Raw genomic sequence first — 18,971 nt, 5'->3', positions numbered from 1 at the left:
ATCTCAAATATTATTATGCAGAATTCTGATTGGGAGCCATTCACGTTCCCACGTTCCCTAACCAGTCCTACTATGTATGCCTTCTTTAAGATGCCACCTCTTACAAGAAGCCTGCTTTGACTGTCACGGTGCATACCAATCCTCACACTCTCTGAATTCCTAGCACTTTTGTGATAATTCCTTGTATTTTTTAACAGAATCACATACAGTCCTATTACGGTTCTTCCTCCAACCAGATTGCAGGATTTTACCGCTCCAGTGCACATTGCACAGCACTACCTAACTACAACGTGAGATCCTTGAGGGCAGGGATCAAGGCTTTGCCATGCCCTGTCACTCTCCCAGGCCCTCACAGAGTGGGGTTCCATAAGTATTTGTTAAATGAATGGATGAATGGATGGATGGATTGGATGGATTGGATGGATGGATGTCTTGTACAGTCGTAACCAATTACCATCACCATTAGATATTTCTTCTTTTTTTTTCCCCCTCTCAGCAGTAATTCAGTGGAGAAATTGTTTCAAATTCACATTCACTCATGGAAAGAAAGGAATGTCCCATTACTTTTCTTCTTTCTATGGAATCAGACAACTACAGAATGTTGTTTAAGGCACAGATTACTGTTCTACATAAAATGTTGAAACTTAGAACCATAGATTATGCTAGCATTATGTGTATTTCTATTTCATACATTTGCAACTTATGCTGTTGATTCCAGAATGTTGGAGTTCTCCAAGTTTCTTCATTTCAAAACAAATTTCTGTCTTACTGAGGCCTTGCACTTGTTCTTTGTCTCAGGTGTCTGTAAATGATTCAATTTTGAGTCATTCATATAGGCAGTTTGTAGATAACAGATATGGAAAACATTTTAAAGTTATCATATTCCAAGTGAGGAAAAAAATCTATATTTATCCTGAATGATTCCAAGTGATGAATCCTTAAATGACCTTTAAAATTCATTTACTAAACGTTAACTCTTTCAAATGGGTTATGCGAGACATTTCAAAAAATTTTTTTTTAGTTTTAGATTCTTGTAATGTATTTTTAAATTTATTTCCTAGAACAAGTCATACCTAAAGGCAATACATAAAGGCAAATGAGTGTTGGCTTGTGTGCCATCTCAAATTCACACAGCCATGTATGCACTGGCATTTTAAGACTGAATAGTTTTGTGCTCAGGGTGTGTGTGCACCACTCTTGTTCCTGCGGTCGATGTAAATTCACAGAAGTGGCGAGGTAAAAGTTACCATTGGGGGTCAGTGTTCTGTCTCTAGATGTCTTCCCAGATACTTTCCATTTACCTGGACCACTGCCCTCTGCCCTGGGCGCCCCTCACACACTGCATCCTTCCAACCTCCCCTCCAGCTCACCCCAGATTTGGGCTCCCCTCCTCTGCTTCTATCCTCCTCAGAGGCCCTGATGCAACACCATGGTTTTGGATTTGCTGTTTATCCAACAAATATCTTTTGATCTCCTACCACGTTCCTGGCACTGTGACGGGCCCAGGAAAACAAAGAGGGGAAGAGGTCTCCCTTTAGGGGCTCTCGATGTGGGGAAGAGAGACAATGACACCAGTAGGGTGACGGTTGATACCAGGGGGTCACTGGAAGGCCATGTAGTCCAGTCCTGGAGGCGCAAGGAGTTTTCCAGAAAACTGATGCCCACAGCACAGTGGCCAAGAAATAGAGCAACCATGAGACCTCTCTGGGATTCTCAGGGCTAACTGGAGAGGAATTTGAGGGGCTGGAGCCCCACCCGGCAGCAGGGCAGGGCCAGAGGAATACTGTTTTATGGCTGTTGCTATGATCCACTCCTGTGAGGCCAAGGAGAAAGCCCTTTCCAATAAAAATTTCCTATCTAGGTACTTCGGGGTTCCCTACGAAAGGCAAGTCCATTTACTATCATTTTGGAAAATTCTTAATCTTCAACAAAGGTATCTAGTTATCCTGCCCCTGTTCTCAGAGTGACTAATGCTACTCAATTCTAAATGCTGTACCCTCATGAGACAGTGTGGGTGAATGATGCCTTAGTATTATTCTGAAAATAGTTCTGGCCTCATTGATACCGTGAGAGAATCCCAGGGATGTAAGAAGGTCACTGGACAATACTTTGAGAACTGCTAACCTTGAGTACGGTCTTAAAATGGATTCTGAGAATGCACGTGGATTAATAGGGAAGGTATTCTACAACTGATGAAAATATCTGCCTTGGGCATAGGTGTAAGGGGTGGTGGCACATTTGTCATAAATTTGACATCCACACAAAACATAATTTCATATTTCCTAAGGTCATAGACATTCAAACTGTATCTCTAGTAATAAGATTGGTTTTAAAATAAATATTCCAGCATCTGTACATCTATATGAGAGTTATCCATCAAAGCAGTCACCTTTAGAGTCTAGTTATTTTAATATCACTGTGATTAAAATTTTGGAGTTCTTTGTAAACCCCAAATACAAATCAAGTTCATTACTTTGTAGGCAAACTTGATTTTGACCAAGATGATACTCAAGAACTGGATAAATCACTTATTCCACCAGTCTTGGCTCCAAATGACTTCCAATTCACGAAAAAATTAAATCTGCCTTGAAGGATGCAAATGTGCTATCATGAAGGGAACTAAAATTATTCCACCAATAATTCGAGTGTCTGTATTGTATCAGGTAGTGCTCAGTGCTGGGAATGAAAATGAGAGGCTGAGTTCCTGTCCAGAGGAGCTTATCATCTGCATCAGACAGACAAGGAAACCAGCTGTTAAGTCCAGTATAGCAGATGCTCGTGTTGAGGGGAGCCCACTGTGTTGAAGGCAGCTAACTCACTCTGAGGGGAAGGGGACAAGTGAGGGAAGATTCCCCACAGGTACCTCTTCAGCTCAGTACTGAAAGACTTGCAGGAGTCAGGTGGTGGTGGGACGGGGAAGGTGGCACATAAATGAGGAGGACTTTCAAAAGGGACAGCACGTGTGAAGACCTGGCAACAGAAGAAGAAAGCATGGACCATTGGGGAGCTTTCAAGTAATCCAAAATTGTGGTGGCAGAGAGTGGTGTGCGAAGACGCAGAAATACACGTGGGGCCTGGGATAGACCAGAGCTTTGGGGTTTTATCCTGAGGGCCAAGGAGAGCCACAGACCAATTTGTATTTTGGAAAGATCATGTTGAATTCCTACTACGCACCATGCACCATGCCCCAGACCCATAAAAATGAAAACAATAAAAATATGAAACGGATCCGTCCCTGCCCACCCATGACCAGTTGTCACATTGGGTTAGCCTGGGCGCAGTTCTTGGCTTTGGCTACTGTGGCAGCCACTTGGCCTTGCTTAGTCCTGCAGCTGGGAACTCACCTTTGACCTCATGGCACGCCTCTCTCACAAACAGGAGGGGAGAGACATTGCAGACAAGTCAGAAAGAGCCACATCACCTTTACTGGAGGAGTGCTCAAAGCACATGTCCCTCACAGCTGCGTGATCTGGTGAAAGAAACTCAGGTTTGGAGCTGACTCACTTGGGTTCGAAATGTCTTATTCTCTCTGAGCCTCAAAGTCTGCATCTACAAAATGAAGAAACCCAACTTGTTTCATTTGGAAGACCAAATGGCACGTTTGTAAACTGCCTAGCAGAGTACCTGGTAGGTAATAGGTGCTCAAAAATGGTGGGCATTTTATCTCTACCCATCATGACAAGCCCATGCTTGGTGGACGCATAGCAAGGGCAAAATCAAATACAGCTTGAAGTGTTGGCACCCAAAGAGTTGTCCATTTTATAGTGGCAGACTTGTCACAATGTCCAAATTCAGTGTTTCACCTAGAAAATGTGACGTGCTTTCCAACCACCAGCAACATGCAATCAGGATCAGATAAAAATAGGGAGGTGAAAGTAAATGCGCAGTAACCATACTGGGTTAAGATTCCTCTTCTTGGGTTGCTGTGGGTTCCCCCGCTTGCAAGACAGCGAGTTTCCATCAGCTCTGCCCCGATGAATGCCAGCCAGGCAAGCAGCCTGACCCCAGACGACCTGCGGTCCTGAGTATAGCTCCCAACCCAGCCACTATGAAGCACGTTTGGCCCACAGAAGAAAGGAAAACAGGAGAGACATCGGATTGGATCTTCCAGAAGGTCTTTGTTGTAGTTTTCTCCATCATTGAAAAAAAATTACATCATCAAATAAAGACAATAGCAGCACAGCTTATTCAAATGTTACAAGCAAAGTTGCTTTTGTACTTTTCCTAAGAACATTATGAAATTCCCTCCTCCCCCCACCCTGCATTATTTTCTGTAAAATGCCTTTTTTTTTTCTAAAGCACCATGAAATCCTACAGAGAGAAAAATAGGTAAAACACCTCCACACGTGGGTTCATCGCTGTCACGGGGTCCCCTGCCTATGACTCTGGGATGGGTAAGAGACCAGAGGCTGGCATGTGGGTGGGTTTGCATATCGGTTCTAGGCACCCCTGCACGTTCTCACTTCAAGCCCTGATGGCGGAGTGGAGGCTTCCCAGTTGTCCTGGACAGCGCAGGACCGCTGTAGAGATGGAGTGGGAATGCTCTCAAGGAGTTTTTTGGTTTTTCGAAATGCACAGGGAACTATTTGAGATTTTTCACTTAAGAACTGAGAACAGAAAGATTCCAAATCTCTTAGGCACCTGTGAAAACGATCACATTCGGTAAAATCAGAGACACCTCTTATTTCTCCTCATCGCCACTGCACCGAGGTCACATGACTTGGGGACCGCCCTGGGAGGACTGAGGTTTCCATGGCCTGTGGGTGGGGTGGTGAAGTAAGTACAAATCAGCTGGTTCCTCATGCAAGGACAGAGGCTGGGACTTTATTTACAGCCCTGGAATCAGCATGCTCTTCCAGTGTTTCCATACGCAGAATTCACAGCACCCACAAAGCCAAATTAAAGTCACCTGTGTTTCACAGAGTTGCCATCTGTATTTTCTAAGGCCGTTACTAGCTCTTACACTCTACCACCAAGAGCTCCCTCTGCTCACGCAGCCACTGTCTGCACACAGTTGCATCACAACTGTGAGAAAGAATATCACCCTGCCCCCTTAAAACATTCGTGGGATGCAGGAAGCAGAGACATGAAATGCAGTACTGGCTTTTTTTAATCTTTTTTTTTTTTAGAGAGTCTCTGCATGTTTGTTTGTTTTCCTATGCCTTTCCTATGGTTCAGAAACCATAGTACACATTGGAATGGTCTACATTCTTACCTAATACCGTGAGTAAAAATCTGCCATACCCAAATTCTGGCCACATTCTCACTAACCTCCAAAACTAAGCATACAGATATATGAGCAGCATCGACAATTGACTCAGCCAAGAAGTATCATCTCAGAGGGAGGCAAGGGTGGTTTGCTAACGTCTAGTACAACTAGGACTTTCAACATGGAACAGTCCTCACAGAACCCAAAGCAGCCATTTCCTCTGTGTGTGTGTGTGTGTGTGTGTGTGTGTGTGTGTAGGCGTCTGAGTAAGAAATGTCTGTCTATAGTATATAAATTCATAAAGTAATCAAAGGTAAACTTTAATACAATTGACTGCAAATAATAACAGCTTAAAATTCTTTAGTCTTAACACCATGCAAAAAATGCCCACATGGCATGAGTCCCCTAGGTGACAGTGTGCTGTAAGGTGACAGAGTGAGTCTACACAGGACATGGACGTAAGGTGGATACCAGGCTCCCAAATACATCTGGTCTCCATCAATCACCAAGAAAACATATCCCAAAGGGCAAGAGACTAAGCTCTCATCTTCGCCTAAAATGAGTGGGGCCCGTTAGTCAGTGTTTACAAACCCAGGTAGTAATGTTCTTAATAAATTTAATTAACTCATGGGCCAGGGAGTGTTTGGTCAGAGAACTGCAGAACTAAAAGGGACCTTAACGATTAGCTGTGTTCCACTCCCTTGATGTGCTGATGAGGTAACAGAGATATAGGCAAGGGGCCTGAGGGGCCCAACATCACAGTCTGGGACTGGGGAGCACAGACAAACAGTCCCAGTCACCTTAGCTGTAGGTCGGGGACACCCCTACCTACACACACATAAGGCCCTTCCCCCAAAGTGATAAAGTCCTAGAGTCACTATTGGATTAGGACTGGGCCTTGAGCCGAAGTCTCTCCAAATTGTCCCTTGGTTCTCACCAGATCCATTGTGGAGGAAAAATTCAATACCCAATTACCAGGAGAAACAACAGACACTGTGCACTGAAGTTACTGCCCCTGTGCTCTATCCATGTGCAAAATCAAAACGTTTTCTCCAGGTTGATGGTGGGGTGGGGAATGCAGGTTGGAAGGACGGGGCTGTGCCGATGCGTATGTAGAATTTGTAGCAGTTTTGCCTTATCCACACAAATTCTACGTGTTACTTGGCCCCATCTTAAAAAGGTAACTTTCATGCAACTCCAAAACAACTGGCCTCCCCCCAGATCTTAGCTTGTACACACGAAGTGAAGTCTCAGCTTCTCCTCTGGAGAGTACGTTATAGCTTGTCCAACACTCTGCCCACAGAGCTAATGGATCAATCTCCACAAAGGGTGGGCGCTTCTTCGACTTTATTCATCAGGGCCTCAGCCCCGTCTGTACCTGGGGAACTCCCAGGCAAGGGCTATTTTCGATCTCTCCATATTACTGTGATTTGACTCGTCTGAGCGAGCATTTACACACACACCAACGCCTGTTCTGTTTGGTAAAGTGTGCGGCTTAGAGGTTTGAATTGTTTTATTCCAGCCGTATGCCGAGTTCCTGCAGGATAAGCAAGTAAAGTGCAAAAGCGTGCTTTCAAAGGGCATTTTTAACAATACAGAAAGGATGCCACCTAGAGCATTCCCAAAACTAAAACCAAAATAATGTCCAATAAGCGTCTGCAAGGGCAACTCGTTAGGCCATGTTTACACAAAGACCTCATACCGTCTTGGTAGTAAAGATCTTCTCCCCACCTCTGTATGCTGTGTCCTTGAAACTAGAAAGACACACATGCACACACACACAAACACACGCACACTCACATTCACAAGGGTGCATGACACGGACGCTGTAGCAAAGTCAAAAGCAGACTTTGGTCAGATAGACTTTGAATACCAGCTCCACCACCTTCTTGCTGTGTGCTCTTAGGTAAGTTACTCACTTAGCTTCCCTGAGCCTCTGTGTCTTTAACTGTATAATGGGTTTCCAAACACTTCCTGGAGAGTATTGCTGGGAGGTTTCAGTGAGCCCATGCCCATAAAGTGCCTCATCTAGAGCCTGGTCCATGGAAGCCACTGGATACAAGACAGGGAAGCCGCTTGGCCAGATTTGCCTATAGGGTCTAGAATTTTAACCCACTATTATAAAGAAGGTACCAAGATACAGAGAGTGGAAACCCAAATGAATGAGATCCTTGGACAGTTTAATCAGGAAGCTTTTAACTTGACAGGATAAGAAAAGTCCCAGTTATCTACCAATTTCTTAAAACACATTTTCTGTCAGGCTGGAATGATTCCCATAGTAAGAACCAACACCCACACCTGCATATACATTGTTTTCCAAGTGTCTATTTATTACTATGTGGACACAGGATGGCACCAGTGAGCCACAGCCCCGTGGAGGCATTAACCGAAACCGACCTCGGACAGGAGGGGTCTCATCCAACTGGATTCTTATTTGGCTCCTTCCCAAAAGCCATGCCAAAACTTTAAATAGAGCCTAAAATTAGGGGGCAGGGGGCGGGGACCGGAGGGCTACATGTGCTCTAGACAAGGGAGAGCTGTGCATTTTGGGGAAATGGGCAGGAAGAGGTCTGCCATGGTTCCAGTAGTCAAGGATGTGGAGGGTATAATTTTCCCTGAAAGCCCAGAAAGCATTAGATGGTTTGTGGAAGTCTCTGCTAGTCCTGTGATCTTGTGATAGATCTACTCTGTGTACTAGTTATGTGACATCTGCAAACAGTGGCACCGAGCCTGGGAGCCCCAGACCAGCAACTTCCCAGTGTTGCCAGGTCCAAATGCTTAAGTGTGTGGCACAAATAACCAAGTTTGAACCAGCATGATGGCCAGCCAACTCTGAAAAAGGCTGAGGCACACACAGGATGGTTGGCCTAGTACATGTTTTTCCCTTTCTGATAAAAATTCACTTAGAATCTTCCTCTCCAAACCTATGACTAGCCACTCTCCCCTTTCCTTCACTGGATGTTCTAACTTCATGGAACAATCATAATGATCACCACTTGTTGGTTACTGTTTGCCTAGAAACAATCAATCCCAGTGGTGTTCCAATTTTAGAGACTAGCAGGTATGAGGAGAGAAAGGAGCAAAGGAAAATAAGTGATGCTTTCGGAATAAAGGAACACCCACACGTGAAAGTGAAATCTTTCAAATACTTCTTTTAAGTATTATTTTTTTTAAATGGCGATAATGGCACTTAAGCTGCAAGCAATGAAAACAATTCAATCTCCTTGTACAAGGGTCGGTTGAGGGATTCATTTTCCTTTTGTTTGCAGATAGCAAGATTGAGCCTCGGGTCACTATGTCTACCCTAAGACACCCAAAGGGACAAGGAGCCCTGAGATGGAATGATGCCATGGTCCTCCTTGGTGTGTCTCAGACATGCAGGATGTCTATAAAAATTTAGGATCAGCTAGACAGAACAGCAAGCCACCGGCATCATGCAAGGCAATAGTTTTGGTATTTTTCCCCCTCTTATCAAAACAAATTGTAACAGAAGTTCCACTGGAAAAGTGAACGTGAACATTTCAAAAGCCAGTTTATTTTCACCGTTGCACCCACTGAGGAAAATGCATGATTCTTGCCTGTAACCATGCAGCGGCTGAGGCTGAGTTTTCACCAATGCTTGCGAGTTCTTTGGGACTACCTGCCCCTGTGAGAAAGACAAAATTCAGTAGGCTTCTGTCATTGGTTAAGGTAATATCCACAGTGTGATATGTTTGTGATTTTTTTTTCTTTTGTAATGAGGAAAGCAATTGCACCTTTTAATATGTGTGCTCTGATCTGCTTCCAACAAATTCCAGGTGCTCTCGGGTCCCAAGGACATTCATTTGGAGCTTAGAAAGGCTAGGTATGCACTGAACGGTTTGTATCAAAACTGGAGCTCAGAGCAACATTCCAAAATGTCCACTCTAACCCAAGTTACAAGTACCACTTCACCCCCCCAATCCAGTCCCCTTCTGTGTGGGCACATACCACTAACGGTAGGTTCAGGAAATGACTCCATTTAAAAGACACACCTGTTCCTTTCAGACGGCTGGTCTAAGAAATAGCTGCCCTTTTCTCCCCGCCATAGCGGGGCGGCTCTTCACTGGGGCACAGCATCGCCTGGACGTGCCCTTGACCTCTGCGGCCGTGACCTCCTATGCCTGCGAAGGCTCCCTGGGTGTCCTGCGGTCGTGACGGAAAGTGAAGTCCTTGTTCTTTGATTCCTTTTGGCAGAGCAGGCTTTCTCAGTCGTTTATGGCACAGTGAAATATATTCTTCGATGCTATGTAATTTCGGACTAACGAGAAGTCTTGTTTAAGGCACGTGTCTCAGGGTGAATTAAAAAACAAACAAACAAAACCCACAACGCTCGGTCAAGTCCAATGTCCTTACCGTCTAGTTTCTGCCTTCAAGTAACGCGTTGTTCTCGCGCTCCCGGTCTTTGGTGTCCGTGGGGACCACGCCATTCCCCACCTCGGCCTGCGGCTGGATGCAGTCAGTCAACACGGCCGTGCTGGAGTGGTCCGGGTTACACACCTTCTCCGCCTCCTCCTCTCTCTTCTCCTCATCCAGGGAGTAATTCCGGAAGGTCCTGTAGATCTTCTGAACATCCTCGGGCAAGGTCTTTCTGATGTCTTTGTTCTTCCTCTTGGTGAGCCTGGAGGCGGACCCGAATTTGTTGACGATGTTGTCCTCAGAGGCTCCCTGCCCGTGTTTGTTGAGCTGCTCGGACCCCTGCAGGCGCAGGTTGTTGGGCCGGTTGTTGATGCTGTCCTGGGACGAGGCCTTGAAGCGGCCCGCGTCCAGCGCAGCGAAGACGGAGCGCTTCTCGGGGGAGAGCATGTCGAGCGAGTGCGCCCTCTGGTCCAGGCCCAGGCGCCGGCGCTCCATGCTGCGGAGGGTGGCCGCCCGCTGCAGCTTGTCGTGGATCTCCACGCTCAGCCGCCGCCGCGTCTCCCGGAACTCCGCCGTCACGTTGGCCTTCCACTCGGCCGCGTGCGCCTTGATTTCACCCACCTGTTGGAGAGACGGGAAAACAGCCGCGCGCTGAGGCATGCTCCTCCGCCCCGGGCGCGCAGCCCTCGGCTGTCCCCGCGGGAAGGAGGCCGGGGCGGGGCCGCATCGCCCAGCGGGAGGGCCGGGATGCTACCTCTGCCCTCGCCCTCCCTGCCGCCTAGACACCCACCTCCGCATGGCTCGGGTCTAACGAGCCTCGGGAAGGCACACCTGCTGGGGAACCCAACGGCAGCTTGAGATCTGGAGACCGTGACTTTGGCATTCTGGGGCAAAGAGCAATGTTTGGAGTCGGACAGGCCTGAGTTCCCGTTGTTGCCGCCCCCGTTCCTCCAGCATAACTCCGGGGCGGTCGTGCCTAGCTCACGGGGTTTTTCCTGCTACGTGAGGCAGGCATGCATCTAGCATGTTCAGCAGACACAAAGCAGGTGTTCGGCAGGTCCTTTGCCCTTCCCCGTCCCTCCAGGATCGATCTCTATCTGGGAAAGGTGACCCACCTGTCCCAGTTAGCCTGGGAATGTCCCGCTTTTAAAAGGGAAAGGCCTCAGTCCTGGGCACACTGGTCAAGGTGGTCACCCTATATCTGGGCCGTGCTATGGCCTTGTGCTAACCCTGGTTTAAGAAGACCCTCCAGGGCACATGGTAACCAAACTTCCAGGGTCAAGGTGCGGGAAGAGGGCGTGTTCTGCCAAAGCCCACAGAACACACTTCCTCAGAGCGAAGTTTTGCATGAGGGTCAATCCCAAATCTCTGGGCTCTTTTTCAGCAGGGCTATTAGTTAAAGTCTCATGCTTTCCTATACAGATGAGTAACTCGGACATTTGCATTGAGGAACGTCAGTATTTATGGTGTGGCTTTCTCTTTTGTTAGAGCTGATTTTCAGCAGGTCAGTTAGCTATCTGGGGAATCAGACTGGAGAGTGCATTGACATGGCTTATGCAAGCCAGGAAAATTAAAGCATTGCCCCCAGGAGTGATCTGGGAGACATCTCCGTTCAACAACGCTCTCCTGGGGCCTTCCACATCAAATGATCGCATTCTGGGAAGGGAACAATCACCCTTAAAGAGGCTGCCCCTCTTTGTGTTTCTTTGGGTTTTATCTCCTCTCCTTTCTTTAGCACTTTCCTTCTCTTTACTTTGCCCTCCCTCTTTCTTATTTCTTTTCCTCTCTTTCCAGATGAACTATGTGGACATTTTATAAAAGAAACAAAATCTACCTTTCCTCCCTATGGCTACCTTTTCTTGCCTCTGTGTAGGTTTCCATGCACATTTATTTGAGGAAGGAAAGGTTGTGTGCCCCTGGCCACAGACATATACTTGTTTCTACAGATCTGACAACCAAGAGGGGGCATAAGTGAAAGGAACCCCTTGAGTTCACTTCCCCATGGCCAGCCACAGTTCAATAACTTCAGTCTCATACGGAATTGAGAAAAATTCACGTATTTGCTGACTGGGGACAACTGCACACCTCCCTCAACTGTAATCTACTTCTGCTATGTTTGTTTGTTTTTCTTTTCATTTCTTTTTTAAAAAATAAGTTGTTGTTTACTAGTCTTTCCAGGAGCTGTGGGCTGGTGGGTCATCAGATTTTCACACCTCCCAAAAAAGGATCCAGAAATAACTGCTATTCCATTTAGCTTGTCATTTAAAACAATTCAAGGATTCAAAACGAGGAAGCCTAGAAGCCCTCCATTTAGTAGGACACAGTCTAGCCCATAGAATAGAGATAGGTAATTCTTAACACGAGCCTATCTGATCTCAGGAACATTCATAGAATCTGGAAAGGGGTCCTACCTCTTCTTTTGTCTTTTTGGACAGAACCCGTAGCCAATCTCCGATCATACTGAGGACAGCTGCAAAGTAGGCAAGGCCAACAAGGATCCAAAACCACACTAGGGGCTTATACCACTCCCGGTAATTGATGCCAGCGTTTCCCCCTGAAAACAACCAAATGTTACTTTAACCAGGATCTAGCATATAGCCTTCGCAGAGCAAACATATCCCAGTCTGTGTAGCAGAAATGTTGTCCATCACCATCTAACAGCTACTAGGCTTGCTGTAATACACAATGTGACATCGTTGGGATGGCAAGGAAAAGACATGTCTCTTCCCTAAAGTAGCCTGACCTGTGGCTTAACTTCCTCTGAATCTTGACCACTAACCATAATACTCGTAACAAAAAATAGTCAGTGGCCAACTTGATCCACCTAGTCTAAACCTGAGCTTGACGATGAATGACTTGAATAAGAGGACAACAGAGCAGGCCCAGTTGTCAAGTTTTTCTTAAACTGACTTAAATTTTTTTTTTTTTTTTTTTTTTTTTTTTTTTGCGGTATGCGGGCCTCTCACTGTTGTGGCCTCCCCCGTTGCGGAGCACAGGCTCCGGACGCGCAGGCTCCGGACGCGCAGGCTCAGCGGCCATGGCTCACGGGCCCAGCCGCTCCGCGGCACATGGGATCCCCCCAGACCGGGGCACGAACCCGTATCCCCTGCATCGGCAGGCGGACTCTCAACCACTTGCGCCACCAGGGAGGCCCAACTGCCTTAAATTTAATAAAAATAAAATAGCATTAAATAATCCCAAATGGTTGGGAACTCTTGGAACCATTTCCTTCTTAAGCACACATGCATTTACCAAGAGATAAGTAGATGTATGGAAGTAATATTAGACTTAATGGTATTCCTGAGATTTGGACCCAAGCAATAGTGCTAACCAAGGGATGGTGTTTACATGATGCTAATCCATAGGGTCAGTTAGACTGAGCAATTAGAATCACCATGCTAGAACGAAAAGGGACCTTCAAGCCCAGCTAGTTCAATCCCTTTACAAATAGGGATTACAGTAAAAATCCATCAGACCAAATTGACTAGTTGCCTGACTGCATTGACTGACTGTCCCATTAAAAGGACTAGTCATTATTCCAAGTAATTAGCCTATTTATTCTAGGCCTCCTACAGGCACTGCCTAAAGTAGCCATGCAAAAGAGATTCCAAGCCCAGCGCCCTCTCCTAAAGAAGTAAGGAAGCTCCATGAAATAACTACCAGCCTTGCTCTCACCCTGTGAGATGTCATTGCCCACTAAAGCGGGCAGGTGGCCATTTCTAAGACAACCAACTTGAGCCATGGATTGGTAATTATGGTACCACATGGTAACTGATCACTGGACTTTCCCACTGGGGCATGTTTGTAACCTCATCTAGCATCCTTGAATCCATACTGAGCTCTTATGGTATCAAGAATACCTCCCAAAAGCAGCTGGGCAGGCACTGTGGCTTGTGGCTCTTTTCGGGGTGACCAAACCCACTTTGCAACGCCGCCCGCGAGGTCTCCATAGCTACAGCCACTTCTTAAAATTAGAATTCCAAATTTTGCTAAAGGGCTCTGTGGCAACCCCCCCTAGGTTTGGTGTAGCTGCCTTGTTTTTCCCTTTCAGGTAACTCTCCCCGCTCAGCTTTCTCTAGGATACAGTTGGAGTTTCTGCAACGTTAAGTGGGTTTCGAGGTTCATTTCATCTCTGCGCTAGGCTAGAGAACTCTGCAGCTTTCTCCTTGGAGCTATCTAAAAATAAATATTTACCTTCACAAGTCACCATCACCCCAAAAAGACTGTCACTAGGGCGCGCTAGCGAACAAGGCTGCCTGTTCCTTTATCAGCTGCTAGCCTGGAACGCAGAACTCAGTGTGTGCTCCCAGTTGGGGTCCAAAATGCTTGTAATGTTGTTAGACTGTCCTAAAGTGAGTCAGCTACAAAATAAACCAGCACTTGATCCTGCATGGTGATCGATGTTCTGATCGATATTTCTGAATTGATGCCCTGTCAAATCACAGCAACCATCAACTCTTGTTAATGTATCTTTTAAAATGACGGGCATCCTTCCCTTTTGCTCTTAAAAGTATTGCCAAAAGGTTGTGACGCACTTCCAGTGTTCTAAGGCATGCATTCTTCAGACTGGTCTATGTTAGCCCTGGAAACTGCAGTTTAGAAGGGCCTGGTCCAATTGCAGTCAGCACCGTGAATTATAGAAGACCCGAGTCTGCGGAGACTTCAGGACAAAGGAAATATGGCTCTGTAATCTGCAGTGAGTAAGGGAATTAAAACAGTGCTATGCAGGGAACCCTGCTCAATATTCTGTAATAACCTAAGTGGGAAAAGAATTTGAAAAAGAATAGACACATGTATATGTATAACTGAATCACTTTGATGTACACCTGAAACTAACACAACATTGTTAATCAACTCTGCTCCAATATAAAATAAAAACTAAAAGAAAAAAAAAAAGAAAGGTAAAAAAGGTAAAAAAAAGAGACATATTTACATGTACAACCACCGTTATCAAAAACCCATGGGGAAAACATGTTCATTTTCTCTCACCCAGTTACAACAAAAACAGACTTTAAAACATTCTAACAATTCTATGTGTTTATCTGTAGATTTGCCCATTTGCTCCATTAAAATCTTCCATTGTTAAAGATCATTAAAAAAAAAAAAAAAAAAAAAAACAGTGCTAGTGGCAGTCACACCCTTACCAGGTAAGTAAACATCAGGTCAAGTGCTGGTGTGTGCTACGTAGTCACAGCCCATGGTGGCTCATAAGGATAAATGATAAATTTAAATCACAAGTAATTTTTTAAATCTCATATTCCCAAGGCTGTGCTATTTGTGTCCCAGATTAACAGGTTGACAGATGGAACTGAGCGCTTGGTTAGAAAGCAGGGTTTACCATAAGTGCCCTCCAGAAGACAGTCCTCCAGACAGGCCAGTGTTAGCACAGGGGGCTCTGCAGCACAACAGAGTGCAAATGATGCTTTGGGGAACTTAAAGATCCTGGTGAAATAGCTCTAAACTGCAGCTGCCGTTACATGTGTTTACCTGGGACTGGAACCTCAGCTGAGTTTTCCCACAGTGCAGCTATGGATGATGCTAAGGAATTAACCAGAGAGTTGTTCCTCTTACTTTCCTCATTTCTCTGTGTGGTGTCTTTCCAGAGCTTCAGGCCTCTCATCAAATGGCATCAAGTGACCTCTTGCCCAAGCTGAGGATCTGCACAATGGTTGAGCACTGTGCATAAGGAAAGATTGGTGGGGTCCCAGGCCTCGGGCTCTTTGTAAACAATCTTTAATCACTTTGACTTTGCAGTTCTTAGCCCTTAGCCAATAAAAAGGAAGAAAAAATTAAAACTGCTATTTCTACAAAGTGGACTTCAGTCTTCAACTTCCCAGTTGGAATAGCTACAAAATCACTCCAGAATTAACCTGGAGATACCCATGCACCTGCTGACCAGCCTTCACACCCTCTCCAGAATTTGCTGTTTTCCAGATTCCAGGAGAGGAGATCCCTGTCTTCTATAAATGTATAACTTACGATAGAGTTCCTTGGTCAGAGTGTTCCCTTCTTGAAGTAGAAAATGATCGACTCTCTGACCACCTAGAACTATTCCATTAGGAAAGAGAAGGATGGCCTCCTCCTTCTATTCCTGCCTTCCTACCACGCTCAGAAAGTGGTACACGTAAGATGTCAGATCATCTCAATTTTCAAGCTCCCCGTCCCTAGATGAATTTGATGGTGGTTTCCATTTGCTTCCTTAAGCACAGTTCATTGGCATTTATTTTTACAATGAAGGCTATTTCTCCTATATACATTCATGCAGAAGCCATTATAATATTATATTCCCTCGGGGCAGTTTTCAACTCCTGGTAGGTCACCTGAGTCTTAATTCTTGCATCCGGACATGCCCAGGACAACTTCTGCAGGGACAGTGGCTCTCACCTCAGCATCAGGCAGCTTCATCTGCAGATCACTGCAGACTAAACTCTATGCTAATTCCTACAGACTTCCATATTTGCCACTTGCTAATATAGCCTTTATCAATTGATTCAAGGAGGCTTAATACAATTCAGAAGTCCAAAATCCAATGAGAAATTCATTTCACTCATAATTCATATGGTGATAAGGGCAATCTGCAACCTGGGGGTGGGGGAGAGGCTAGCTTCCTTTCAAGGCAGCAGCCTGCTGTTGTTTACATCGCAGAGGACCATGGGTTTGAAACAAGCCTGTGCACAGCAGCAGTGATGCTGAGCCTTTTTCATTTGCTTCTCCCACATCTTTTCTCATGGTTTGGAAAAGCACTGCCAAGAGAATATTTTCCCCACCAGGGCCCTGGTAACTGGGATGCCCAGGGTGCTTGCTTACCTGCCACAAAATCACCAAAGCCAACCGTGGTGAGAGTGACCACCACAAAGTAAATGGACTCCAGGGCCGTCCATCCCTCAATGTATTTGAAAATGACAGCGGGGATTGTCACAAACACAACACAGCCGGCCAAGATGAACAGGATGGTTGAGATGACCCGGATCTTGGTCTGACTCACTTGCTTTTTCTAAAGAACAGCAAAAGAGAAAGAAAGATAGGCAAGTCAGCTCCATCACCCTGGATTCAGAAGACAGAGGTAGAGAAAAAAGCATCAGTGGCTTTGAACCTCTCTTTGGTCATGGGCAGCTTTGTGAGAATCTGATGAAAGCTGTGGACCCTCTCCTAGAAAAATGCACATTCAGAAGTTTTCAGGGGGTCTAGGGGTCCTTGGGCAAGAAACCCCACTTAGCTTGGGGTTTAGCAAAAGAATCATGCCCATGGAGTCAAGAGATAGACTGGAGGCACACTGGTGTCCTATTGAATGGCACTCAAGACAACACTGACATGGCAACTAAACTGAATAATCCCTTAAGGTCTTCTCAAAGCTCCCAATTTGCCATTAGAGACTGTCATCAGGGGACCCTAGCACCGTTACTCAACCAAAGCCACATACTATCATAAATATATATTTAACACCAGAGTGCCTGGACCTTTGTACACTGCCTAGATTGAGTTTCTGCAAAAGTACACATTTACCTCGTGGAAATCCTCACCATGTGATCTATTTTCTAGTCATTGCCTTCCGGTAACTTAGAGAGCAGAGAACCTCCAGAGTACAGAGAGAACTTTGCATTCATACACCTCGTTTCACAGATGCAAAAAGAGGCCAACAAGGGTAAGGAACCTGCATAACATGTTGCTAATTAAGGGCAGAGCCAAGATGCGAATTCTGGTGTGATCTCAGTCCGGTGCGCAGTGATGGAGACCAACTTTCAAGTTACTCAAGGATTCACCAGTTCAAAGTTGCCAGAGTGCTCCCCCAAGGAGAGAAACCAGACTAACCTCTGTGAAGAATAGGCCTTCCTGTTTCCCCTCTCGGAAGGAAGACTGAGAATAAAAACTTGTCACTGAGCGATCTTGTCAGTGTCCAGGACTTCCTAAACTTTCATCACAGCAGGGTCACGTCAGCCAGGTTTCCCAGGACAGAAATGGTCAAGAGAGATTCTTCTACGATCATCCACTCGGCTTGACCAGGAAATGCTAGCCAAGGCAATGACTAGGTCTCCAAGATAGGAAGGTTGATGATGATTCTGTTTCCCTTCCTCTCATTCGCCTCTTCCTCCTTGACTTATGGAGACAAACATCAGTACCACCTCTTCACTGGAAAACGCCAAGGGACAAAAGAGCTGGAAAAGGAGTGGAGAGGCTGCTCTTCCCTGTAATCATGCCTCAAAACCATCTGTCCCACCTGCCTGGGGTCCTGAGTCCCAGGTATGTTGAATACGGCAGGATGGAATGGGCAGGTAAATGATAGGAATAGTGGAGAATATTTATTTGCACAAATCTCAATCAGCACTATTTACACTCCAGTTCCTGGATCAGTGTATTCCCCTAAATATTCGTAGGAAAAGCTAAAGACATACAATCCTTTATAAAAAGGAGTCAAGTTCTCTAACTCCTAAGAGAGTACTCAGTATATAAAGTGGGAACAGGAAAAAATAAATTGATCCATGTTTTTATATAGTTCCCTCCCCATCTCCTCAGAAAAGCCATCAGAAAAAAAAGATAATTTATTGATATTTTTGAAACTGCATATGAAAATACCATTTTTCCACAAGTGTACTGTGACAAGATAAATTATCTGAGAACTACAAGTAATGTTTTACCCATTTCATGAATTTCCAAATAGGATATTATAGAACTTTGAGGGGGCAGTTAAGGCCCCTCTGAGAATCCAGGAAATTAGTTATTATTAGCCTAGTTTTGTTTGTAAACATGTACAAAACTCCAAAGCCCAAAAGGAGATTTTTACCATAGATCATTAAGTTAATCTAATTGCCGACAATGGGAACATCATTTTCCCCCTCAGTAAATCATCCTCCTCAAATGCATAATGAAATTAAAGTGAATTAAATGTTTGTGAGACACTAGTTAAGTCAGAAATTAGGATGCGAATGCAACTGCAATCCAAATGAGGTTGAGATTGGCAAAAGAGAGCAGCAGGTACGGAGGAAGCTGGAGACCTTCCCAGGCTCCAGGAGGTGGGCAGAGGGAAGATGGCACCGGACAGCATTTGTTTGGTAGAGGAGAGGAAGGTGTGTAACAAAGGCTAGATGGTGGAGTCTTAATTGCATTAGCTGTTGGAGAGTTTATCTGCAAGGTAAACATTTCACCACTGCTCACTGCCCAAGCCAACCAACATGTCCCTGGGCTGCTTCCTCCAGACATCCTAGGGTGATGCTCAGAGAATCCTTGGAGAATTTGGTCATCAGAGTATTTTAGGGACTTACAAAATCAAGTGTCTTGCATGCGCGTGTGTGTGTAGGTCTATGAAACTGCGTATACCCATACTTCACTATAAAAGGAAGAGATATGGGTGTAAGATTTTGGCAATATCTGTTATTCTGGATACTCATGT

At 45.4% G+C, this 18,971-nt stretch overlaps 1 protein-coding gene across 1 annotated transcript in view; it reads right to left on the bottom strand.

The window, feature by feature from the left end:
* Window positions 1-9,586: 9,586 nt before the first annotated feature.
* KCNK10 (potassium two pore domain channel subfamily K member 10) overlaps window positions 9,587-18,971 on the bottom strand; it is a 145,963-nt gene continuing 136,578 nt past the window's right edge. Inside the window, exons 5-7 of the mRNA XM_060097960.1 lie at window positions 16,394-16,580; window positions 11,998-12,140; window positions 9,587-10,207 (exon numbers count right to left, since the gene is read on the bottom strand). Of these exons, the coding sequence (XP_059953943.1) occupies window positions 9,587-10,207; window positions 11,998-12,140; window positions 16,394-16,580 (951 nt within the window). The remainder of the gene's footprint in view (window positions 10,208-11,997; window positions 12,141-16,393; window positions 16,581-18,971) is intronic.

The sequence above is a fragment of the Mesoplodon densirostris genome, chromosome 4 (genome assembly GCF_025265405.1).
Source record: "Mesoplodon densirostris isolate mMesDen1 chromosome 4, mMesDen1 primary haplotype, whole genome shotgun sequence".
In the NCBI taxonomy this organism is placed as follows: Eukaryota; Metazoa; Chordata; class Mammalia; order Artiodactyla; family Ziphiidae; genus Mesoplodon; species Mesoplodon densirostris.
The sequence above is the reverse complement of the archived record's forward strand: the minus strand, read 5'-3'. Positions and strand labels throughout refer to the sequence as shown.